The following is a 26,853-nucleotide window of genomic DNA, read 5'->3' as shown; positions in this document are numbered from 1 at the left end:
CACCATATAATATTAGGGCTGTCAACGAATGTGAAAATTAATATTCAAATGTGGGAAGAAAAAAAAACCAGCGGCTGCTTTGCGAGTGTGCGCACTGACCCTCATAGGAGTTGCAGTTGCACAGCGTGGGGGGGGTTGGGGCGCCGCCGACCAATCACCGTGTTGAGCGCCTCGAATTCGTGCACGAGAATTGACGTAATCCATAGCAACGGGGCGTCACCAGGGGCGTCACTCTTACTTTGCTCTTAGTGATTTATCCTTAGTAAGAGTAGGACTCTGTGGCTTTGTGAATAGCTTTTAAGAAAAAACTCCTACGTAAAAACTTTTAGTGCGAGTTAGGAGCACTCGTAGCGGTAAGATAAAAGGCTTTGTGAATACGGCCCCTGGTCCATTTATAACTGTAGTAGCAGAGAGATGGAGCAGCTCCTGTATGGGGAGCGTGGCTCTGACTTAGCTCCTGTCCAGCTGAACAGCGGAGTGATAATGTCTGTAAAAAGTCCCAGTGGCCTATTATCTGTATATCAGCACTATCAGCACTATGGAACGTCTCTTGTCCAATCAAATTGCTCGGTTCGGACCGGTCGGAACTAACTGTTGTATATCCTCTGTATGTTTTCTGGAGCTGCTACTGGCAGCAACGGCATGGCCAACTCAAGTTGACGGGTGTGGGCAGGAGAGATAGACTGTGGCAAGGTGACTGAAGTTGGTAGAACAGCTGGTAAATTTATTTTCTTAATCTCCTTGCATTGATATACATGCAAGGTAGGGATGCACCGAAAATTCTGGGCCGATGCTGATGTTTAAAATAACAACTTTGCCAATGGCCGATGCTTTTTCTTTTTGTTATTTATTCTGTCTTTGGTGCCACAGAAACATTACTGAACTATTTTAAAAGTCTTTCAGCTCTTCATCATATTATTATTTAATGAGCACAAATTCAGTTAGACAAATTTATGAAACAAAAACAACCTTTAATGTAAATTTTTTAGTTGACATAACCTTAAAACACTTGCAGTGGCCTAGAGTTAGTAATAGAGTTACTACATGGTAAAAGTAATTAGTAACTATAGCATTACTTTAAAAAAAAAAAAAGCTTATAAATTACTTAGACTTTTCTCCCTAACCCCCTTTATCTGCAATTAACCGCATCAGTTGTTTGGATCAGTGGCGTGTGGAACAGAGACAGAATGATAAAAGTTTTTTTTCCCAAACAGTTGATGAACTAAAAATAATCTGTATAATGTACACTGAAAGAGGAATTTAGCAGGATTTCTCCCGTGGCTATGCTACATTTTTACCTCAATTAAAAAGCCCCAGAGTAATTGCGCTGCATAACGTAATCGACCGCTCCATTTATTGATTTCTCGCTGGCTTCGTTGTAGACACATACATGTGGCCAGGCAAGGGTAAGGAAAAAAAAGTGACCAGACGAGTTCCTCTCTAACGGGTATTAAGCCCATACAGGGGATTTAAATGACGAGGGGCTTTCAAGCTCCTCCGTTCCTCCGCTCGCCATGACCACGCCGCACTCAACTCATTGAGTGCCAACCACGTAATTTCTCGTTTTTCGTTTCCATGCGTTGAGTGCTAAAAACGAGATTTTTCGTTTTTTGCTTTTTTTTTTAATTATGAAAATAGACACTTTAATACACATTATATGTAAATTTGGGGACTCTACGACGAGGAGAACTGAAATAGATGACGATCAAAGTCACATGACAGCTCATGATCTGGAAGTTTTTTATCATAACTCGGCTTCTGCAAACGGAGTTCTGCATGTGGATGCAGCAGCTGCTCTGCTCTCACCTGCGCTGCTGCTCCAGCAGCTCCAGCTGCTCCAGCTGCTCCAGCTGCTCGGAGCAGAAACAGGAAGCTCTCAGCCCACTGTCCCGCCCGGTCTTCATCTGGAGCAACACCGTGTCCTCCCCAAAGTCCTCCCGTGGTAAAATCTGATGGTCTCTGGGCCAAAGCAGACCGGCATCACCGACCCGTACCACAGAACCGATGGGACCGGTGTTCCCGAGCCGCTGTGGCCGACAGACCCTCACGTTCCGCGGCGAGAGGCTGTGACACGGCACGGTGCATCTGTGTTATTGTTGTTTAGTGGCGCCCCCCCCGCCCCCGATGGTGGTTTTGTGAATAGAACAACAATTGTTGTATATATTTATCGTATACGAGCCCTTTGATCCAGAAATGCGAGTGTCAGAAGAGCGACAGGCACAAACAGAGCAGCTTTCATAAAAGACGCTCTATCTCCTTTTCTAGAAAAAAAGGAGGGATTTTGGTGAAACCAGGGGTCGCGTTAACTGAATATTTTCCGTCATTGACCGTTTTTTTAAAACGGTGACGGAAAAATTTTGAGGCCATCCGTCATTTTGACAGATTGCAATTCACACCCATGGCCGTCTTTCAAATGAACCACAGTATGTGTTGGTGGCAATACACTGTGGCTCTACAAAAATCATCAAAAATGGTCTAAATTGCCGGTACACTTGACTAAAACTTTGGAAAGGAGCACGACAAGTGTGTTTAACATGCGCGCAACTTTTTTTTCATGAATCAATCCGCGGACGTGTGCCTAACTGAAGATATTGATCTGAGCAGATCATGGATCAATGATGATCCGTTGCATCACTAATATCTTCCCCCAAAAAATAGAAAAAAAGAAATGTTCCTCCCGAGCACAGCGTTCATGCGGCATTTAAACCAACATAAACATCGGCCACTGCCATCACTAGTTGGGTTTCCATCCACCTTTTCTTATAAATACTTGAATGGAAAGGCCAGAAATTCGAATAAAGGCAGTAAATGCGCATAAAAGTTTATACGCTTGGAGGGGGTGGATTTGTCAGCGTATCGAATAAAGGAAATGCGAGTTTTTGTGATGGAAACAGGTTATGCGAATTGAGGCAGAGTTTGTGGGTGAAGCTGCTGGACTTCACTCAGCCACGTTCAAACAAATGGAGAACGACACCCCGGTCTCTGCACCCCGCGACACAAACGCGCTCCGTAACCCATAATCTTTTGTTTATGACGGTTAAGACTACACAAACACACGCCGTAACATCGTTATGTAACTTATTGATTTTCACCGGCTTCGTATGTAAACAGATGCACATGGAGGAGAGGAGCGTAACCAAAACAGAGGAAAAGTGAGCAGACTGTCACAGTTCCCTACTGTCTTTCTGTGTAAATATCTCATGTTACAACATGAAAACCTGCAGCTTATATTCAAGTGTGGCCTATATATGTATTTTCTTTTAAAATGTAGCTGGTGCGGCTTATACAGGTGCGTCTATAGTCCGGAAAGTACGTAAATTGTCCATGATGTTGAGTGTCAGCTGAGTGTCAACTGTTGGATACATTCACGCTCTCTTATGACGTAATCTCACGGCGCACTCCTCTCCCAATAATCGCAAAACAATAATGAATGGAAACGGGCATAAATTCGCTTTGCTTTTTGTGCATTTTCACAAAATCCGCTTTTAAATTCGATACGACTTGGATGGAAACCCAACTACAGAATGTCATCTTTTCTGGCCGATGCATTGTTGCATCCCTAGTGCAAGGATGATGTGCTTAGTATTTAGATCTTAATAATCATGGTTTCCTACTACACTAAAGCTTTGGCGATGTCTTAAGACATGTGACATGACTTGATTGTGAATGTAAAATTGAACTAGTCTTCTACTGAGGTCATATTTTAGTTTTTGACTCGAATCTCTTAAACATGTTTTGTCTGTTCTCATTCAGCTATAACACATCAGGAAACTCAGCCCATGATCATCACGGCCCATACAGGGGGTGCGGCCATCGCACCTCAGTTAACTGACGTTCATAATATGAGAGATCTAAATGTCACTGTCACCCAATGTGGTGATTGTGTCCACCGCCACCCTCCTGCCAGGACAGATGATACTGATGTTGATTCTTCTAAAACTAAAGGTAACAAACAGTCTAATGACAAAAAATACAGTTTTTTGTAACTTGGATGAGGTAATGGAAAAAATGCATTTAACTATACTGTATATTTTTGTCTTTCAGAAAAAATCTCAAGGTGCCAGGCTGAACTAAAGTCATATCTTCGAAATGAAACAAAAAGTCTGTCTCAAGGGACAAACGAGGAGGAATCTTCGACTCCTTTGAGCAAGGTCTACACAGACCTCTACATCACAGAAGGAGGCAGTGGGGAGGTTAACAATGAACATGAGGTTATTGAATTAGAATTTAAAAGGTGCACAAGTGAGGAGAAGAAAATCCACCTCAATGCCATATTTGACCCTTTATCCAGTGAAGAGAACCCTCCCCAGAGAGTCCTGACCAAGGGAATCGCTGGCATTGGGAAAACTGTCGCTGTGCAGAAATTCATTCATGACTGGGCAGAAGGAACAGCCAATCAGACCATCCAGTTCATATTCCCATTCACATTCAGAGAATTAAATTTGATAATAGACAAGTGTTTCAGTCTTATTCAGTTAATACATTACTATTTCATTGAAGTGAAGGATTTAGAAACATCAATCTACAACGATTCCAGCATCTTATTCATCTTTGATGGCCTGGATGAAAGCAAATTCCCTTTGGACTTTGGCAATAATAGGATGTGCCGCAGTGTTACAGAGGATGCAACAGTTGACATCCTGCTAACCAACTTAATCAACGGGAAGCTCCTGCACAAAGCCTCAGTCTGGATTACAAGCAGACCAGCTGCAGCCAATAAGATTCCTCCTCAGTTCATCAACAGAGTGACGGAGGTACGAGGCTTTAACGATGAGCAGAAGGAGGAGTACTTTAAAAAGAAAGTTGCCAACAAAGATATGGCTGAGAAGATCTTCAGTCATCTTCAGTCGAAGGCATTAAGAAGTGTTTACATCATGTGCCACATCCCTCTGTTCTGCTGGATTTCAGCCACGTCTCTCCAGAGTCTCCTCACAGACACTCTTGAAGGTGAATTGCCCAAGACTTTGACTGAAATGTACACTCACTTTCTGATCATCCAAACAAAACGCAAACGACAGAAGTATCAGGACAGTGAGGCAGACAAAGATTTGATCATAAAGTTGGGGAAGCTGGCATTTGAACAACTAGAACTGGGCAACATCAACTTCTATGAAGAAGATCTGAAAGCTTGCAAAATTGACCCAAAACAAGCTGCAGTTTATTCAGGAGTTCTTACACAGATCACAAGAAAAAAATGCGGTCTTCACAAGCGAGAGATTTACTCGTTTATACATTTAAATCTTCAGGAGTTTCTTGCAGCTCTCTATGTATTGGAGGCCTTCATATACAGTGGTGAAAACCTGCTTCTCAAGCAGATGTGCAATCTGACAGCAGTGGGAGGAGAAAGCCTCCTTCTCCTCCATAAGAGTGCTGTGAATATGTTCCTCAAAAGTGATCATGGACAGTGGGACTTGTTTCTACGCTTCCTGCTCGGTCTGTCCATGGATGAAAATCAGAAGCTTCTTCAGAGAGAATTCGGATTCAAAGGAAGACGTAAAAAGCGCAACCTGGAGACAATAAAGTACATTCACGAGAGGATCAAGAGACTGTCTTATACCAACAAGAGTATCAATCTGTTCCACTGCTTGTATGAGTTGGGTGACCAGTCTCTGGTGGAGCAGGTCCAGAAGTACTACAGCTCAGGGGATGTTAGAAAAATTTCCTCTGCACATTGGTCAGCTCTGGCCTTTGTGTTGCTTGTCTCCAATGAAGACCTGGATACGTTTGACCTGAAGAAATTCTACAGATCAGATAAAGTCCTGCAGAGACTGGTACCAGTGCTCGAAGTATCAAAGACAGCTTTGTAAGTACCCGCTCTCAAACATCCTGAGTGTCCCAGATTGGATGGGTTTCACTTTTTTCTGCTGAAAACAAATATATTTGGGTATGAAGTAGTGTTGTCGATTGATTCTGGTCCAACTTTTGACAATTTAGTCAAAATATTTCAATTTGGTGTAATTTCAAGCTTAGAGCACGTCATCAAAACTAAGGGGTTTAGTTGCTCTTTAAGTGTGTCATGTTCTTTCCTTCAGGCTGAGTGATGGTAACCTCACTGACAGATCATGCGAGTGCATTTCGTCAGTGCTTAGAGTCAAGTCCTGTGGTCTAGAGGAGTTGGATCTGTCCAGGAATAAACTGCAGGACAATGGAATCGAGCTGCTCTCTGAAGGCCTGAAAAGCCCCAACTGCAAACTCCAAAGACTCAGGTAACAAGACTGTTACGTCTCCAAGCACCTCAGCTCAGGCTCTACACAGTGTATTTTACACATTTGTGTATGTAATGATCATTACAGCTTTCTATTCTCTAAACAAGACCAATCCAACTTCTCATTTAATTTCAAGGCAGGGTGTTTGCATTGAATGTCACTTTGTCAGCAGCTGTTTCACCTTGTAAGATAAGGTTCTCGGTCTGTTCATCCCACTATGTTATTATGCTGTATCAGTTTTTTTTAGAGTCCAACACACTTGAACTACTGCTAGTAGAATACCTTATTAACTATTGCCTGAGAATTGACACGTGTGAATGCTTATGTGTTGTGTTTTGTGTGCCCAGTGGAGGAAACATTTCACTTTCTAAGATTTTATTAGTGTCATTTGGTCAAGACATAACTGACCTTTTGAACTTTGTAGCATTTTAATTGCTTTTGTTTTAAAAAAAAAAAAAAAAAAACACACAAAAACTGTGGTTACCAAAATACAGTGAAAACCTCATCTTAAATGTAGAGTCTAATGTTGTCATGTGTATTATTCTATTATTATTCTTTTCTAAGACTGAATGGCTGTAACCTCTCAGTGAGAAGCTGTAAAGCTCTGGCCTCAGTTCTCAGCTCCAGGTCCTCTAGTTTGACAGAACTGGATCTAAGTAACAACATCCTCGAGGATCCAGGAGCTAAGCTGATCTCTGAAGGACTGAAGAGTCGACACTGTGGACTGAAGACTCTCAGGTCAGGAGATGACCCCCATTTACAGAACTGAAAGATGAATGTTTGAAAACTGGCATACAAGTTTTTACTGTTTGACAAAAAAAAAGAAAACAGATTCAAAAAAACAAAATTCAAAGCAAAGCACTTTATAAATGTTTGTGGTGCTATATAAATAAAGCTACAGGGGTTAAAGTTCTCCGTCACCACAACAGATTTTGCAATGGGAAAAAATTAGGGGAGAAAAAAAAAGGCTACACGTATTTTTGTTGTGGTTTACTAATGCTGCTCTCAACCAATAAAACTAGCCAGGACCATAGTGGTTCTCAACGGGAAGGCGGGGGCACTCTCCAGGGGGGATGCGAGCAGGAGCCGGTTCCCGGTCGGTAATTTCTCCCACAAATCGGTGAAGGAAAAAAAGTAAGATTGTGGGGGATAATCTGGCAACCCTGGCCTGCCTGCGCATATGAGCCATGGCTGTATTATATTAGGAGCCCGGTGACGTGACTCAGACACTCGCTGGAGGCAGATATCGGTACGTAGTAGCGTTGGGTCTCCTGCCACTGATGACGTCGGCATGAGCGGTCCTGTTGGTCCGCGTGGCCGCGGTCCGGGCAGACGTGGCGGCGCGCATTCGATTTCGTTTTTTTTTTTACCTTGCATGTCCGTGGTGCACCGCTGCACGGACAAATAGCAGAGGAAATGGGCCCTTGAATGGCTGGTCCAGAACCCTAGATTTAAAATAATATGAGATTTGTTTTTGCTCCCCACTAGACAAGTTCTGAGTTCAGTTTAAGTTTCATACACTCCAGCCATTCTTGCCTTGTTGCCTTACAATGATAGGAACCTCAGGCAGTACTCGGTGTGCTTTTTTATCTGAAACAAATGTTCCCTTCATGTTCTTCTCAGACTACACCAGAATGCTTCATTTATGTGTTAAAATCACAAAGTTTTTCTGGGGGAGATGCCCCCAGACCCCCCGACAAGGGTTTGGTGACTCAGCTTTTTGTCCACTTCTGAGTTTGCAGGCAGTGTGCATCTTCAGGTTTATGACGACAATTTATGCACACCGGACGAAGGGGCGCTGATATTAATATTTGTAGCAGCTGATATTAATATTTGTAGCAGCACAACCTTCCCATCTTATTTTGCCTGTTTTACAACACATAGACCCATTTTTGAAGTTTATGTAGCCACCCGTGGTCAATATTCCAACACATCCAAATTATTGCAGATTACATTTTCATATAGTAAACTCTGTCTCTGCAGGTTGTCTGGTTGTCGGGTCACAGAGGAAGGTTGTTTTTCTCTGGCTTCAGCTCTGAGCTCCAACCCCTCACATCTGAAAGAGCTGGATCTGAGCTACAACCGTCCAAGAAACTCAGGAGTGAAGCTTTTGGCTTCAAAACTGGAGGTTTTACCTTGTAGACTGGACACTCTCAGGTGAACTCTTTGAGCGCAGTTCTTGAGTTTGTCATGGATCGCATTTGTAATGTAGAAAGACACATTTTTGATGTCACTCTACCACTTAACAAAGAGACAAATGTTGTCACATGTCTCTTATGCTTTATTTCCTAAGGCTGAGAGGCTGTGGGCTCTCAAAGAGAAGCTGTGAAGCTCTGTCCTCAGTCCTCAGCTCCCAGTCCTCTAGTCTGAAGAACCTGGACCTGAGTAACAATGACCTGCAGGACTCGGGAGTGAAGCTGCTGTCTGGTGGACTGAAGAGTCCACACTGTGAACTGGAGACTCTCAGGTCAGGAAACATTTGTTTGATCAGTAGATGATTGTTGCTTTACAGAAGGACTTGTTAAACTTGTGTGTCTCTGCAGGTTGTCTGGATGTCAGGTCTCGGAGGCAGGTTGTTTTTTTCTGGCCTCAGCTCTCAGCTCTAACCCCTCCCATCTGAGAGAGCTGGACCTGAGCTACAACCATCCAGGAGACTCAGGAGAGAAGCTGCTGAAGGGTCCAGGCTCGAGACTGGAGACACTCAGGTAGGAACAGACGACAACATAACAGCTCACACATTTGTTTTTTCTGTCCCATTTAAAAAACTGACAACTGGGACTCACTTAAGACCAGGATCTGTGTGGACCATATGTACCTGTCTGGCACATTGCACCTTGACATGGACATCAGCTTCACTTCAGCCAATCAGAGTTCACAAAAAAGAACTTCATGAGGTCCCAATTAGGGCCGAGATATACTTGCTGTTAAGTACGCGTACGCGAGCTGCCGCGCGTATCCTGCGTCCGTTTGATGCGTCGCCTGCGACCGAACGCACATATCGACGCGAGGTGACGCGACGCAGGATACGCGCGGCAGCTCGCGTACGCGTAGTTTACAGCAAGTATATCTCGGCCCTTAGACAACAACGTCACCAGTGATGACTGAGGCCTAATAATGGTCCTAGAAGTGCTTCCATCCAGGCTACAACTGAACGTGAGATTTTTCATTCTGGCCCTGTTTCCTCCTCCAGGTTGGACCATGGTGGAGAACAGAGGCTAAAACCAGGTCTGATGAAATGTAAGTAAATGAGGCAGCTCATGTTAAAACAGTTTAAATGAAAATCAGTCTGTAAATGACTGTCACAAAACATGGGGCTATAATTTCACAGACCAGTAACAAGGTTGGCGTAGTGCTGGTGCAGGTACTCCTGTTTCCCATTTGTGGGATGGGAAGTGGGAAAGAGGTTGACTCAGATCTTCACCAATCAGCTCCCCCTTCTGTGCCGCCACACCCATCTTGGTGCACCTCGGTCTGCCAGATTGACCACACACAGTGTTGTGCAGGACAAGATTAGCACTGCACGGGGTTCGCCACCCTGCGCCTGGCCTGGGTCTGGTACGAAATTGATGATGACATTATCAGGGGTGCAAACTTGTCACCTTTCGGTGTTCGCCGTTTTGGATCCCAAATGGGTCATTTGTGTGATTTGTGTAGACCCGCAATAAAATTGGCGAGGCAATGCACCTGTCTCTTTAAAGCAGAAGTAAGCAATCCGGTCGTTTTGGCTAATGCTGCGTTCCAGGCAGGCTTTTGAAACCGTAAATTACAGCTTCAAGTCACAACTTACGACTTTGTAGCGTTCCAGGCAACCCACTCGTGTTTTTCCGACCTGTTTTACCTGTGAAAGTCACTATAACGGCCACTCGTAACTTCCGACCCGTGAACTCGTACCAGACAGAACTGGTACGACTTCACAGGTCGAAAAAACACGAGTTACGGGTTGCCTTGAACGCACCATAACGTCTTGTCAGCCGATGGAGTTAGCAGCCCCCGCCCTCGTCATGGATCTATTGGTCGTCGTCCCTACGTCACACAGCCCTTCATGCCGTTCTCTCTCCTCATTGGATAAAACTTGTTGGATACGAGAAAAGTTTTCTCCTCGGCTCAGAGCAGAGCAGAGTGACTGACAGACCCGTGTTTCGGTCCAAACACTCTATGTAAGTGATTGCTGTCGGAAGATATAACTATTTAAAGCAGAACTATGCAGGATTTGGGCTGTAATTATTGTGGCTCAGAGTCACTGTGATGGTTGAGTGACCTGTTATGAGGTGAATGGGGTCTAGGCCAATGCGCTCACCCCCCCCACTGGCTGAAAACCGCACTTGCAAGATCAGTCGTCCGTCTCGGTGTTACAAATCTCGTCAATGGATAGAAGTATCGCGAGAAACTGCCTTACGGCAGTACGAGATAAGAACGCATATGACGTCATGCATGTCACGAATCGTGATTGGTTTGAGTTCGGAAAGTCGGAGGAAACCATGGAAACATGAAATGTTTACTGATGAAGTTCAGCTTGTGGCTAACGGGGAGCTAATGCTAACACAGATACACACACCATGGGTCTTTTATAAGATAATGTAATACATCATGACACACACACACACACACCTTCGCGTTTTGGAACCTTTATTCCTGTGTGTATGTCTGTGTCTTTGTGCCTGTGTGTGGCTGTATTAGCGTTAGCTCCGTGTTAGCATAGCGTTAGCTCGGTGTTAGCATTAGCTCCGTGTTAGCGTTAGCTCGGTGTTATCAGGGCTTAGCAAACAGTAAACACAAGCACGTGTAGGGGGGGTGGAGGAGGTGGCGGCGGCGAGTTTTTTTTTTTTTTTTTTTTTTTTACGACAGTGACATGTGCCTCCCAGAACTGTGGGGGAGCTCCGGAGAGGGAAAAAAAGAGAAACCAACGAAGGAGCGAGCTATTTCCGGCCGACTTGCATTGTTCTGCTTTAAGACTTATATTAACACAAAAATATCGCTTACTTCTGCTTTAAGGCGCGTGCACCTTATCTGGATGAAAACAAGTGGATGAAACAACGGCTTTGAGGCGCGCGTATAAATAACAAGATTCATATTCAAGTATTTATGCATAAGAAATATATTCAACCTAAAGGATATTTAATGACTGTACTAAGTATGTACTGTACTGAATGTGTGATTCGCTCCAAGCGACAGTGGTAAAGCAGCTAAAAGCTGTTTTAAATGGATAGTTCACCCAAAATTCAAATTTCACTCATTATCTACTCACCCTTATGTCGACTAAGAGCTGGGAGAAGTGTCAGAGTCCTCCGTGCCTTCTCAGAGTTACAGCGGGGCTCCGTGCAGCACTGCATGTCCATATGACGGTTGAGAATGGAGCTCACTTTTCTTTGTCCAAAAAGACACACCAAAAAACATAATGAAAAGTGAAACTTACTGGACAGAAGAGCAATGCAGCCTCGGGGCTCTGTATGTATAGAAATCACCATGTTACGTCAATAAATTAATGTTTTACAATGAACCGAGCAGTCTACCTGTCATTTAATTGAAATAAAAAAATACAGCAGAGGGAAATTCCGTGCGACTCTTGTTTTTTTCGTGCACCGCAGACGTGCACTATGTTGACCCAGCTCCCAGACCCAACTTTGAGAAGGTGCAGGTTTAACAGGAGCAAAAGCTGTGCAAACCTGAGTAAATCTGGACCCGAGTCTCATGCTAAAATTGACTGTAAATTCACCCTTAAAGTTGGTTTTAAAAAAAAAATCCCGGGGGAGCATGACACAAAAAGTGGTGCGCACATCCAATATCAAAGCAGGTGCTGGCCTCAAACATAAATGTAGACAGAAAAAAGAAAAGAAGAGGCCGCGCACTTCAACTCCCTTATTATGTGCAGATTTTATTTAGCACATCAAACAAAAAAGATAGTAACGTTTCGAGCGCACTGCTCTTCTTCAGAGCATGCCCCCGGACCCCCCTAGGGGGTCGGTCTCTTCTCACCTTTTTTACCCCTGATTAGTTTGCACCCCTGATTATGTATGACTGGAAAAATATTCCAGCTCTGGCTCAAGATGAACCCCCGTAGAACCTCGCAAGGTTCTCGTTCTCAGTAAAGACAAACTAGTTGGACATGGACAGTAATTCAAGGCTGGCCACAGGAAAGACACTGACGTAGAAGGTACAGAGTACAGGGACTCGAGCCAGTACCCCTCAGTCCACTTTCAACTTGTCTTTGGTTAAGGTCTTAAACAGATGTACTAGATACATCAACGATTCAACAACAAAATAGAGATGAGTAATAAACTCCTTGATGTCCTGTTCACATCACGGCACCCCACAGTTGTATTTTCTAAAAGAATTCTGTAAAATGGTAAATGTGATTCTTCGTTTCAACTTTACAAGCGTCAGTGAGGAGGCTGAACAGTTGACAGCTCATAAAAAAAATCAAATTCATGTCATATTTAATCCTAAAACGAGGAGCTGTGGTGAAGCCTTTTCATGTAATTCAAATACAGTTTGTCCAAACAAAAACTTCTTGGTCCTTTTCTCCAGGATCTTTGGCTAAAGATCGTTGGTGACCACTGTGTTGAATGATAACCTGCTGTTCCATTGTGTCTTGTTGTCTCCATCAGATGCCTGTGAACTCACAGTGGACTTCAACACGGTCCACAGAAAACTCTGTCTGCCCCAAAAGAGGAAGTTGGAGTCAGTGCAAGAGAATCAGCCATATGGTTGCCACCCGGAGAGATTCGACCACTGGCGGCAGCTGCTGTGTAGAGATGGTCTGACTGGTTACGGTTACTGGGAGGTGGAGTGGGAGGGAACGGTTCACATAGCAGTGACCTACAAAGGAATCAGGAGGAAAGGCCGCTGCTTCGACAGCAGGTTTGGAGAAAATGATCAGTCATGGAGTCTGATCTGCTCTGATGACGACGGTTTCTCTGTCAGTCACAAAAAGGAACGAATCGATATCCCTTACAGCACAGCCTCTAAAAGAGTAGCAGTGTTTGTGGACTGTCCTGCTGGACGGCTGTCCTTCTACGGGGTCTCCTCTGACTCACTGATCCACCTCCACACCTTCAACACCACCTTCACCGAACCTCTTTACCCCGGGTTCTGGGTTGTATCCAATTCCTCATTGTCACTGTGCTCGTTGTAGGAAAGTCTTTCTGGTGCATTGAAGCTTCATTCAGCTCTAATTCTCTCAGGAGGAGGTTTTGTTTTTCTGTTCTCCGTTTCCCGTTTCATTCATAGCACTATCATTTTCCCCTCCGTTTATTTGTCCCATGTGTTCTTTTTTCGTTGGACTTTGTTGATTTTGTTTGGGGTGTAGGTGACCGGTGGTCCTCTTTTCGTTTTTGGTTCTCCTGTTCTTTAGATAACTCTTCAGTTAGGCAGCTTTAGTTGGTGGTGGACACACAGGGGTAGACAATAAGGGAAATTTGCCACTGGCCACGTACCTACCTCTGGGCCAGTGGTTTTTGAAGATCACTGGCCCCACCATTCTAACCACTGGCCCAGGACAATAGGTATTGATCCCCATATTAACGCAAAACAACATATCCCAGCCAATTCCTGCGGTCTCGCCCTCGAGGCTGGAACTTTCTTATATACCGATACCAATACTAGTAAATTTCCAAGATTCTTGACAATTATTTGATACCACGATATAGAAGGACAAAAAAAGTGCTTCTAAATTCATCAGGCTACTTTATTTAATAAATAAATAACTGTTTCACATTAGACTTGTACAGTATTTAGCCTCCACTGTGGTTTAACAATGAAGTAAAACAGAGTTAAAATGGTAAATATGCCTCAACACAAACATGAAGTTATGTAGTCATTACTTTTATCCTCCAAGTAGTTCAGTGGTACAACTGTTGTTCTCATTCATTCACGTTTAGGCTGTTTCCACAGATTGGTGCAAAACTGACTCATTGTTTCATTTTCAGCTCAGTTTTGCGTTTACACACGTTTTTTTTTCGTTGTTATTATGGTCTAAATGTCACGTGACGTGCCACCGCTGTGGCGCACACCGAACAGCTGGCGCCCCAGCGCGAGCTCTGGCCCATGTGTAACGTTCGCGTCGGTCCCGACAGGAATCGACCCGACGCGCTGAGGAGGAGGGAAGTTTCATGGTTAAGAAAAAGGTTTTTATCGGTTCTTGTGACGACCTTCTATCAGCAGCAGTGAGTGAGCTGGAGCTGCAGCTGCAGCTGCTTGCAGGTGGTGCTGACGTGCCAGGGCACAGCGCTGGCTGCGCACAGAAAGTAGATGTCTCTGTCGTTGATCGGGTCGGGATCTCTTAGCACTAATTACCGAGACGATTTGACAGTTATCATTTCAAACCACAGGGATTTAATGTGAAATTAGATTTATTTATTTACTTGTTATATTTTTTTCAAGGCATTGGAGCGTTCTGGTGGCCCTGACGGTTTGAAAAGTACGTCCGGGCCACCGGGCCATTTATATTGTCGACCCCTGACAGAGATCTGATGGTCCACTGTTGTGTAGGTCTCCCGTTTTGCTTTGTTCAGATGGCTCCTACCTTCCTTTTTGAGTTTCTTACTTTCATTTTTGTCATGTATACTTTTTTCCTGTACTTTTTTTTTCTTTGTTCTTGCTTTTAACTGTGTTTTTTTTTTATTGTTTGTTTTTTATGCTGTTCTTTTTAAATTCTTTGTCTTTATGTAAAGCACATTAAGTTGCCTTTTGGTATGAAATGCGCTTTATAAATAAAAATGCCTTGACTTGCCTTTATTCCTTTTGTTTTGCGGCCGTAACATTTCAGAATAAAGTTTATTAACAAAAGTAAATCAAATTTAGGTAAATTTGTACAAATGAAGTACATGTTTTTACCTTATTTTACACCTGAATCTGATTGGACAATTACCATTCCATGTTTCCAGAAACACTGGAAAAGTTCTATTGATTATTAATTATTAATACTATTTCACTTTAATATAAGAAAACTTTATTTCCCTGAGTCATGTTTTCATCAGATGGTAAAAACATTTAAAGGAGTCATCACCCGGAAATCGCATTTTTCCTTGTTAAAACATACTGGTGTTGGACCTCAGTGGAAACTTGCCTGAAAACCTGGGCTTTGAAAGTGGCTGAGTCCCCAATGTGCGGTTAGTTTATCCAAATGACGGCTTAGAAGTTTGCTTCGCGTTGGGAGAAGTGCAGCTCCAGCGAGGCAGAGGAGCGGAGAGTGACTCGTCAGCAACCCGCCTACAGCTGCTCGTTAACCGGTCAAACTACGTTGTCATGCCCGCGGAGGAAACGATCGTTAATTAACTTACCTGCAGGTTTGTGGAGGTTTACTGCCAACTAGTTAAAAAATTTTTAGGACATAAATGTTGGTCTCATTGATGAATAACATTGTGGCAGTCGTATTAGTTGTTTGAATGAAAAGTGAAGCTTCACACAGAGCAGCAGCAGCTTTGCCCCGGGGCTCTGTAGCCTACGTACAGAAATCACCACATTAGCATCAATACATGTTTTACAATGAACCGATACAATTTTGTTTTATTTTAATAAGTTATAGCCTGTAACATGGTTACGGTACACGACAGAGCAGCATATGCGGTTTCCAATACAGCCTGCATGTAGCCCACTGGGCCAGCCACCATTCCGGCTCTGTCCTTTCTGCGTCCAATCAATGCGCGCCTCATTACATATTAATACAATGAACATCCGGACAAGTCAAAACCTCACGCTTACTCTCACGAGAGAAAGTTGCCGTATGAAAAAGTGTCAGAACAAGCTCTATGTTTGATTTTTTTTTTTTTTTTATGTTTCCAATAAGTTTTAAGAATTGATTCAAAGCAATTTAAGGGGGACTGGATACGTAAAAACCCAGGTGATGACACCTTTAAAGTCTATATTATTCTCATAAAGGCTCTTAGTTTAGGTCTAACTATTGTTACATAAAGATAGCATTACATTCAGCATAAAACCTTGTTTCTTTAATCACTAAGTTTCCAGAGGTTGGAAACATCGCCAGTGTCAGCACATTGTGTTCACGCTTCTCTTTACAGAAATTAGCATGCTAATTGGCTAGCCCAAGTTCAGCCATACCTTATAGTCCAGTCACTGCAGCGTCCAGACTGAAGAAGCAGCGGCTCAGAGGATGTATTATAACCGCCGTTTTGCTCCAGACAGATTGGTGAGTGAACAGCTGAGCTGCTAGCGTTAGCTGAGTAGCGATAGCAAAACTTGAAGATAGCTCCTTAAAATATCTTGTTGTCTTTGTTAAATAATGACACTAACCGACGTCACCTCTTTTGATTCCTAATCAACATAATCCCACAGTGTATGCACTGTCTTTAAGGCAACAAAATAAACCATGTGAAATCAATATTTTGGTCAACAGCAGCCTTCAACTCCCGTAGTGGCCGCGAATCCCAATGGGGGCGCCATGGTAACCAACTGACGGTCGTAAAGCAGCTGTGATATGATCCTTAAAGCGGTATTACACCAAAGATAGTCTGCTAATATCTAAATCACGGTTTCTGGACCGTCCTTGATTACACACGAAACAGTACTTAGGACAAAGCAGACAAGCTGAATTTACAGCTGTTTCACAGGAAGTCATTTCACAGAATGGCGCCATCTGCTGGACAAAGCTTGGTTTTTACACTGTAGTAAGAGACAGAGCAGGGAATTGAAGTCTGAGGCACGTAAGTGTTAACACATTGTTATTTTCATTATAGTTATAATTGAAGTGTCAGAGTGTGTGTGTGAGTCAGTTTGTTCCTTTGGATTATGGAGGGAAGAAGAGTCACTGTGAATGGGCTCTATGTACAGCTCCAGCACTTCCTGAAGTTAAGGCAGCTCCTTCATTTCCTGTCTTACATTATTGGACAAACAGATTCCAGGTGTGTCTGAGTAGTCACAATGGTCAGACACACCTGGATTAATCAGTGTGTCCAATAATGTTAGACAGGAAATGAAGGACCTGCTTTAAATTCAGGGAGTGCTGGAGCTGTACATAGAGCCCATTTCAGTCCATGACAAGCTGAATAATCCTGTGAATATTCTCATTTGTCCAGGTCATCGTTATCCCCAAAGAAATTTAAATCGAAAGCAACTGGACTTAGTTATTTGTCTAGAAAGACGTTTCACCTCTCATCCAAGAGGCTTCATCAGTTCATGTAGCATCTGATCTGACCAGGCTGGGACTGCTTTCGATTTAACCTCCTTTGAAATACTATGACCTGGACAAATGAGAATATGCACAGGCCTCTTGGATGAGAGGTGAAACGTCTTCCTAGACAAATAACCAAGTCCAGTTGCTTTTGATTTAAATTTCTTTGGGGACTAATTAATAATAATAACATTTTGTATTGTATTTTGTATTTTATCTATGTACAGTGCTCACATCACAGCAGTAAAAACTAAGTATGACATAAAGATAAAACTAAGGGGCATTACACACAAAACTGTGCTAGTAGGACTTACAGCTGGACAAAGCTTAGTGTTACACTTGTATAGATTATATTCACAATTGTATTGTTGTAACAGTCGAATCTGGGGCATTATAGGAACTCTCAGTTTATTTAAAAATACTACATCTGGGCTCTTAACCCTTCACCATGTGTAACAGCAGAGAAAAACCTCTATATGACCTTTTGTCAACTTAAAATGCTAAATTCCCATTTGTCTATCAAGGTGTGGTGCTGTGGCATGATATATGTAAAACATTTTTTAGAATCATGTGTCTCTTTAAATACATTTAAGACCAAGCTCAAACAGAACAGAACTTTTGCATCATTTGGTGTTGTATGTATTTCTTCATTTTATTATATCCCCATCTTACCTGCACATTCCTAGCTATTCTGCTGCAGTTGTCCATTTGCAGATCATCAGCTCAATAAAAAAAATCCTTCTGACAGATTTTGAGTTTTTGTAAATGAAAACCTTTGGTGTCCACAGTCTGTCCATATTCAGAGGGACTATTCAGACACCCATAATGAATGATTTTTCAAAGGAGGTTAAATCGAAAGCAACTGGACTTAGTTATTTGTCTAGGAAGACGTTTCACCTAGACACCTAGACAAATAACTAAGTCCAGTTGCTTTCGATTTAACCTCCTTTGAAATACTATGACCTGGGCAAATGAGAATATGCACCGGCATAATGAATGATAGGACGTTCCTACATGAAAAATAAATGTTGGTCCTACAATGCAAATAGGCTGCTTTAGTTCACAAGTTTAGTGGAGACAGTTAATGTTTGAGGACAATGCATAATTTTAGGAGCTCTTCTACCACCGCTGTATCCTAGCTCAGTTTTTTTCATTAATTAACATTTAATTAATCCATACATATATAATATCATAAGTTGTCAGCAGATGGCACCATTCTACCTTTATCCCACTCCCCAGTCATGTGGTTTCCAGTTAATGCAGAGAAGAAGAAGGAGGAGCCATTAAAACTACAGGTATTTAACAGGTATAGCCGGTCAAAGTGAAAGTATTCTGTGAGTTCAGACTCCATTTAAAAGTGGATGAAGCAGAAGAGGATAAACTGAAGTCTAGGCAGGTGGGTGTTAACACAACATAATTATTACAGTTATTATTGAAGTTTGAGTCAGTGTGAATCTGCTGATGGGAGTACAAATACTGACTTAAATTTTAAACTATTCCATTATTCTTTGTAGTTCACCTAAACGCACCCAAGTGACATGGATGTTGATGATCTGATGATTAGTCTGTTACACAGGAAATATTATCAGAAAAAAGAGATTACATTCTTCCAGTCCAGGGATCATTTGGAGGGGTTGCTCCTGTCCTGGCAGTGTGATAGATTTATTTGATTGTGATTGATAAGTTACGTCTGCACCAGGGCCGGCAATGTCAAAAAATAGAAGAAAGAAATAGAAAGAAATCATGACAGCAATTGTAGGGGAGACCGGGGATGTTTGTAACAATGGTCAGTAACACTTCCAATTTCTCCAGTCAGGAACATCATATGAATCACCTGATTCATCTGTATACTCAGTTCAGTCCTTCTTATATGAAGAAGTAGCATCCTGTGGCAGACACAGATGGTTTTAGATGGAAAAAAAAATTCTATGTCAGGAAGTATTTTTTCCCCTCCATTTATTTTTGTCACAGCATTGCTTGCTTTGTAGTTAAACACATCAAACAAACCTCATGTTTATTGTGTGTCTATGTAGATATTTTCATGCAAGTTGTCTAATGTTTTAATTAGCAGGTAAGCAGGTTCCTGGCTACAAGAGTCTGGATTAGTTGTAACAAAGAGTCTGGTTAGTTCTAACAGTAATTTAGTATATGTTTACCCACTTAAACCAAATTTTTTTATTGCATTTATGTTTGTCTTTGAATTGCAGTAGGCCTATGCTTTGGTCTTGAAAGACAGAGACAAAAGTGTCAAGGTTAAGGTTAAGGATCAGACTATGGCTACAGTAACTAATGTACTTGAGACACGCACACACACACACACACACACACACACATTGATATTCCTGTGTTTATGACACAAACGGTAGCTCCGACTGCGCCTGAATACACCAGCACTGCAACTTCGGGCTCGCACGAGACTCCGGGAGACTTTGAATTAGATCTAGTTTTACAAACATGTCGGCTTGCTTGAAGTAAATAAACTTCTCGGTGCATGTTTGAGTCTCCATCTGACGCTGTCTGTGGAAAAAAATTGCGGCTTTGAGGGATGTAAACAATTGTCCTTTAAGTTTTTGTCAAAATATGTATCAAACTTGTTACATTTCACCCCAGGCTATGGGGTAAATTGTTAAATTTCACTCCTTGTGTTTGAGACTAAACGATACATTTTCTGTTTGTGTTGCAGAACACGTGGTCTTACACAACAGTAGGAGAGATCGGGGATGGTTGCAACATGTATGTTGCAACCATCCCCGATGTTGTTGTTTTACATTTTCTTGTTAAAAATGTGGTGGAACAGGTTCAGAAACAGCTACTTATCACAGATCGACTGACAGATTTTTTTTTCCCACTGCAGTGAAACTAGATGGTCATGCTGCAATGCTGTACCTCCCACTACTACTACTATTGGTCTGCCATTCTCTGGTAGTGAATGGAGCTGTGGGCTTGCCAGGCTGCGCTTCTGCATGATGAATTGAGTATCAGTCTAAAGGCTGAATCCCCCTTAGATGAGCTTCCCCTCTATGAAAGACCAACAGCCGCCTCTGCACGGACCAGAAGGGGGAGCTCCTCCCACGGTGACTTTCATTTTAACATACTGTATGTACTTAACCTGTTTTGTCTGTGTTTTGTTTATGTGCCAAGGAAGTGATTATTTTGATGTAGATGGTTTATTGGAAATGCCAGAGTAGTGTTCAAAAGCTGGCTATACCTATGGTCAGAGAAACAATGTGTATAAATGTTTGGTGGTGGTCAGAGGGGCCATTTGGCATGCAATGGCAGGCCAGCCACGCTTCTGTTGGTCTGCCCAGGGCAGCTGTGGCTAAAGACGTAGCTTACCACCATCAGTGTGAATGTGTCTGAATGAATAATGGGTTCTGTAAAGCGCTTTGAGTGCCTAGAAAGCTCTATATAAATTAAAGCCATTTTTCAGTGGCCAGGATAGAGTGGTATGTGACCATAATCGATAAGACATCTTTTGTGTGCCTTTTGATTCTGTTACACCTAGTAAGAGACACATACAGAGTATAAGGTTGCCATGTGTATGTAGATAGCTTACCATGTGTTTTCTATGTTTATGTAAGTGGTTAAATACTAATGCATTTGGCATGCCCACTTCTTGAGTGATTGTCTATGTTAAATCTATCAGGGACAAGGGACAAATGACTCTTAATGTTTTCAAACAATCATTTTGTTTTTGTTTTTTAAATCATTTTAAAAGTTGACAATTAAAGTATGTTATAACAACATCCTTACATGTTTATTTAAATCGTAGAAGAGAGCCAGAATTGAAAGAGATTGTTATTGCTGCAAATTTCTGTATGAAGAAAATCGGTGTATCTGTGGTAATGTTTCAGAAATTAAGATTCTTAACGAAGCTGGCAGAGACAAGGGCAAGGCAAGGGCAAGGCAATTTATTTGTATAGCCCGTTTTTACAAACAGTTTGTCTCAAAGGGCTTTACATGGCATCGTAGCAACATCCTCTGTCCTTAGACCCTCACATCCACTGAGGAAAAACTCCATGGAAACCCTTTTAACAGGGAAAAATCGAGAAACCTCAGGGTGAGCAACAGAGGAGGGATCCCTCACCCAGGACGGACAGACGTGCAATAGATGTTGTTACAGATAAGAAGACAGTTTACAGTTTGTCACAGAATGTGCGGAATATGGAAGTGTTAGCAGGAGTTGATGAAGGCAGTATCTGGTGAGGCGAGGGGGCCGGGGGGGGGGCAGGGAGAGCCGGCCAGCTCGATGGGAGGACTGGGTGGCAGACTGGTCCATGGGAAGGAAGGGGAGGCCGGTCTAACAGCAGCGGAAGGGGAGGGAGGGGGGCGATGCAGGCGGCGGCTGGTGCAGAGAGATGGAGCTCCGGTGGATCTGCGGAAACACAGAGAGAGTGCGAGACACCAAGGCCAAACTACAAAGTACAGCAGAAAATGACAGTTCAAAAATATACTGAGGAGTGGAGAGGAGAGGAGAGGAGAGGAGAAGAGGAGAAAGGAGAGAGGGAAGGAGAGGAGAGGAGAGGAGAGGAAAGGAGAAGAGGAGAGAGAGAAGGAGAGGAGATTTTTTTTTTTTGATTTTTACCACCACACTTTATTTACCAATCACAGGACATTATCAGCTGTTCCTTCTACCCAACTACAGACTCATCTATTTATTTACAACCCACACCAATAAACACACATACACACATACATACATAAACACAAACAACCCCAAATCAATCAACCCATAAATAAATAAATAAATAACTAAATAGATACTATGTCAGTTTTTCAGCACACTGGTAAAAGCAAGTTCATTGTTTGACACAGCACACAGGACATTGTTGTGACACCAAATATCAGAGAAGCTTCCCAGGTCTCCCATCAATCTATAAAATGCGAACTCCAGTCTGATCCTACAGCGGACGTTAGAGACGCCTCTACACCTGCCTGGTCTTCCATTTTATTTCTCCTGGAGATGTAGATTGCCATTTTCGCCTCCCCCACGATAAAATTTAACAGCTGCCACATTGCCCTATTTTCTTTTCTATATCCCGCCCCATAAATAAACACTGCAGTTGTAAAAGTCTGATTAAAAAGGCTAAAAACACTTGTCAATAGAGTAAAAAACGCAGAGAGCCGGCCACACTCGCTAAAAATGTGGAACGTCGTCTCCCTCACTCCACAAAAAGGGCACTGGTTGGACACATTAGCATTAAGAACAGATGTAAAAGAATTGGACGCAATAGCCCCATGGAGAACCCTCCACTGTAGGTCTCCAGTCCTCTTTTTCAGGGGGGGCTTGTACAGGACTCTCCACTGCGGAGACGCCCCTCCAAACCTGTCAGCCCATGCACATGGTGCTCTGCCCCCCAAAGTTTTCTTATTTAGAGCTTGCACACAAGCTCTGTAAAGAGTCTTTCTATGGACTGCGTGCAGGCTGAAGGTGGCCCCTCTCACCAGAGGACCCTCCTGATCAGTCTGTGGGCTGAGCTGGATCCCAGGGGGGGGGGTCTGTAGGGTCCGGCTCCTCCCCTCTGCCAAATTCCCTAAGGAGCTGTTTCTCTGTCAGTGTCAGTTTTTCCCTCCAGAGCTGCAACAACCTCTGGACCATCCTGCGGGACTGGAGGCCCAGCACACGCCCCACGCTCTCCGAGTCCATCAGGGCGGGCCCTGCGGCGTGGACCAAGCTCTGCAGGTCCACTGTCCTGGCCCGGCGCAGCGCCGCCGTCAGCCCAGGCGTAGCTGCACTGGAGATGTCCAGCCTGGCTCCATGAATCAGCGGCTCTTTCAGTAGCCAAAACAGAGAGCTGGAGCTTTCTTTTTCCCTGCTGCTCTTAAAGAAAGCCCACACCTTAAAAATACTCTGATAAAAAGCAGGAACCCCGTTAAAATTTAGAAATTTAAAATCAGTAAAAAACAGAGCAGCATCCAGTCCCAGATTACTCACCCCTCTGAAGATGCCGCTGGCCACACCCCTCCACACCAAGTCTGCTGGACCAGCTATGTACCTCTGAAGGAACAGCAGCCTAAACGCTGCCGTCCTGCTGGCCAGGTGGATGAGGCCCTGCCCCCCCTCCTCTCTCGGTAAAAACAACACCCCCTGTGGCACCCAATGTAAGCCATCCTAAAAAAAATTTACAATTTTCTCCTGGATCTTTGTTAAGAGCCCACTGGGCGGGTCCAGGCAGGACAGGCGGTGCCACAGTAGAGATGCACACAGGTTGTTTAAAACCAGGACTCTTCCTCTGTAGGACATCTGTGGCAGTAGCCACTTCCATTTCTTCATCTTGTCACAGATTTTCTCCTCTACTCCCTCCCAATTTTTTTGTTCCATGGCCTTACCTCCAAGGAAGACGCCGAGGTATTTTAAGCCCTCCCTCTTCCAGACCAGGTTCTGGGGGAGTGTTGGGAGGCCATTGGGCCACTTCCCAACTGCAACTGCCTCGCTTTTAGACCAATTTACTCTTGCAGCGGACAGGTTTCTGTACTTGTCCGTTAACTCGATTAAAATGTTGACATCATCTTGATTTTTAACTGCCACGATAAGGTCATCTGCGTAAGCAGATAAAACAATGTTGCTGCTAAAACCTGGTAAAAACAGTCCTTCAACACTGCTGCGTATCCTTGAGAGGAGGGGTTCGAGGGAGAGTGCATAGAGCATCCCGGACAGGGAACAGCCCTGCCGGACACCTCTATGCACCCTGAAAGGAGCACACAGACTGCCGTTGAACTTCAGTAGACTCTCAATGTCTGTATACAGCACACGGATCATGGCAATGAAACCAGGGCTGAACCCAAACCTCTCCATCACCCTCCAGAGGAAGTTGTGTTCAACCCGGTCAAAAGCCTTCTCCTGGTCTAGCGAAATGAGACCAGTATTACAGTCCAATGAGCTAGAGAGCTCCAAAACGTCCCTAATTAAGTAGATGTTATCTACCATAGACCTGCCTGGTACGCAGTAGGTCTGGTCCCGGTGGATGACCTGCTCCATGGCTCCCCTTAGTCTGGAGGCCAAGACTTTGGACAGAATCTTATAATCCACGCACAACAACGACACAGGGCGCCAATTTTTTATCTCCTGCAGGTTTCCCTTCTTGGGGAGAAGGGTCACCACCGCCCTGCGGCAGGAGAGGGGGAGGGAACCACAGGCCAGACTCTCGTTCAACATGTGCAGCAAATCAGAGCCCAGGATGTCCCAGTACTCTTTGTAGAACTCTACAGTGAGTCCATCAATACCTGGTGCTTTCCTACCCTGCATGCCCTGCAGGGCAGCTGCCAGCTCCTCCAGTTGGAGCGCTGTGCTCAGCTGACCATTAGTGCCCTCCGACACCTGTGGCAGCTCCGCACAAAACTCTCCTTCCAACTCTGTGTTTTCCTCGTACTCTGACGAGTAAAGCGAGGAGAAAAACTGCACGGCCCTGTTCCTGATCTGGCCTGGTTCCCTCAACTCCTGCCCTGTGTCAGAATGAAGTGCGTGAATTATCTTCCTCTGTCCTCGCTTCTTCTCCAGACCAAAAAAGAAGCCAGAGGGAGCATCCATCTCGGTGATGTTCTGAACCCGGGACCGGACCAGCGCACCCAGTACCTTAGCGTCCAGCAGGTTGGCTAATGCCATCTTTTTAGTGTTGAGGACCTCAATATGCAGTCCCTCCAGGAATTCGCGATGTTGCGATCGCAACAATTAACGCAAATTCAGCCAATCCCCGCAAATTTTTGCGATCTTGCAATTTTGTACAATCACCGCAACTTTTCCGCAAATTGGACCAATTGTCGGTGCTTTCTGCGAGTTACACAGCAGAGAGTGCGAGTCTGGACGGAGCGGTGGTTGAAAGTGAGTCCACGGAGGAACAGCGTGGCTGGGCTGACGGCAAGAAACTTGATACAACGTGCACAAAGTGATAAGTAAAGGAACACAAGCTGAGTTGAATGTGTTGAGTGTGTGAGTTGTCCTGGTTGACCACCCGAGCCTGTGTGTCAACTCCGCAGCACTCGCCGAGGGGGAATCCAGTGAGTGCGCCACTGCAGGGCCGGAGCGGAGCAGCCGGCGGCCAGGTGCCCCTTCCCCCATCCTAAGGCCCTGGCCCTGGACTTGAGTAGCCACCCTCCCCCTTTTATTCAAAGACTGGATAGTTTTAATGGCATTTTAAAACAGTTCTTTTACCACGATTTTTAAACAGACATTTTAATTAAAAGTAAAACAACTTTCAACTCTAATTTTCCTGTGCCTTTCTTAACAAGTGGAAAATTGCTGGTATAACAGGACCTCACATTATTTTGTGACATTTCAAAATTTTAAATTTTCCTTTGATTTTGAATTATTCAGAACAAAACTGCAACTTTTTTTGCAACTTTCGCTGTTTCCCGCAATTTAATCGCAACAAAAGCGCTTAAAACATCGCAACATTCACCGCAATTTTTTCAAAATGTGGCCGCAAAATCAGGCATTTTAGGCCGCAACAATCACAAAAAAAGCCCGCAAAATCCTGGAGGGACTGAATATGGCCTCGATTTCCTGTGGAATAGCTAAATGCTTCCAATTCCACTATTTCACTCTCCAGGTCCTTAACAGATCTACACATGTGCTGTGTGACATTGAGAGTGTACTGCTGACAAAGAAGCTTTATTTGCACTTTCCCATGGTCCCACCACTGCCTAAGACAATCAAACTCATTTTTTCTCTCTCTAAAACCACACCAAAAATAACTTAACACCTCTTTAAAACCTTTATCTAAAACCAAAGCAGAATTAAAATGCCAGTACGCGCTCTTTGGTACAACATCCTTGAAAAACACATCACACAACACCAAAGCATGATCCGTAAAACCGACTGGCACTATCCTACATTCTTTAACCACATTAAAATGGTGCTTAAAACAATACAACCTATCCAGCCTGGCTATAGAGACCCCCCCCTCTCTCAGGTGGGACCAGGTATACGACAGTCTGTGTGCATCCTCCTCCACACATCCACCAAGCCATGGGAGTGGACCAGCTGCTTCAGGGTGTGTTGGGAACCTGGATGCGGCTCTGCATGATTGCGATCTAAACGATCAGCCTCTGTACAGTTAAAATCCCCGCCCAAAAATAAAAAATCCTCCGAGCTGCAGCAGTTAAGTGTGGAATTCACTGTCGTAAAAAAGCTCTTTCTCTCATTTCCATTGTTTGGCGCATAAATATTTATAAAAACCAGGGTAAAAGTATCAAATTTGGCTCTGACTAGAAGGCACCTCCCCTTGACCACCTCCTCCACCTCTAAGGAGGAAGGTGTGAACCTCCTAGAGAGAGAGAGAGGAGAGGAGAGGAGAGGAGGAGGAAGGAGAGGGCTCTGCGTAACCAGATGTGTCCCCAGCAGTTTAAGCCTATAGCAGCGTAGCTATAAAATGGTTCAGAGCTACCTGAACCAGCCCTAACTAAAAGCCCTGTCATAAAGGAAGGTCTTAAGTCTAGACTTAAAGCAGAAGTAAGTGATATATTTGTGTTAATATAAGTCTTAAATAGTTATATCTTCCGACAGCAATCACTTCCATAGAGTGT

The 26,853-nt window shown here is 43.7% G+C and overlaps 1 protein-coding gene across 1 annotated transcript; it reads left to right on the top strand.

The window, feature by feature from the left end:
* Positions 1–2,960: 2,960 nt before the first annotated feature.
* LOC146992523 (protein NLRC3-like) lies at positions 2,961–13,400 on the top strand. Its single transcript, XM_085790845.1, has 10 exons — positions 2,961–3,009; positions 3,754–3,945; positions 4,045–5,803; positions 6,033–6,206; positions 6,771–6,944; positions 8,190–8,363; positions 8,500–8,673; positions 8,750–8,911; positions 9,397–9,443; positions 12,812–13,400. The coding sequence occupies exons 1-10, from the start codon at positions 2,961–2,963 to the stop codon at positions 13,336–13,338; spliced, it is 3,432 nt and encodes a 1,143-aa protein (XP_085646971.1). The 3' UTR covers positions 13,339–13,400.
* Positions 13,401–26,853: the final 13,453 nt, after the last annotated feature.

Source organism: Trachurus japonicus, chromosome 1, assembly GCF_045865225.1.
Source record: "Trachurus japonicus isolate A0001 chromosome 1, Traja_1.0".
NCBI lineage: Eukaryota > Metazoa > Chordata > Actinopteri > Carangiformes > Carangidae > Trachurus > Trachurus japonicus.
The sequence above is the reverse complement of the archived record's forward strand: the minus strand, read 5'-3'. Positions and strand labels throughout refer to the sequence as shown.

Bases quoted from the DNA above. Each gene is read 5' to 3' on its own strand.
- LOC146992523 (XM_085790845.1), top strand. From the start codon at position 2,961: ATGGAGAACGACACCCCGGTCTCTGCACCCCGCGACACAAACGCGCTC. The intron at 6,945-8,189 runs GTCAGGAGATGA...CTGTCTCTGCAG, and splicing joins TGTGGACTGAAGACTCTCAG to GTTGTCTGGTTGTCGGGTCA. The intron at 8,674-8,749 runs GTCAGGAAACAT...GTGTCTCTGCAG, and splicing joins TGTGAACTGGAGACTCTCAG to GTTGTCTGGATGTCAGGTCT.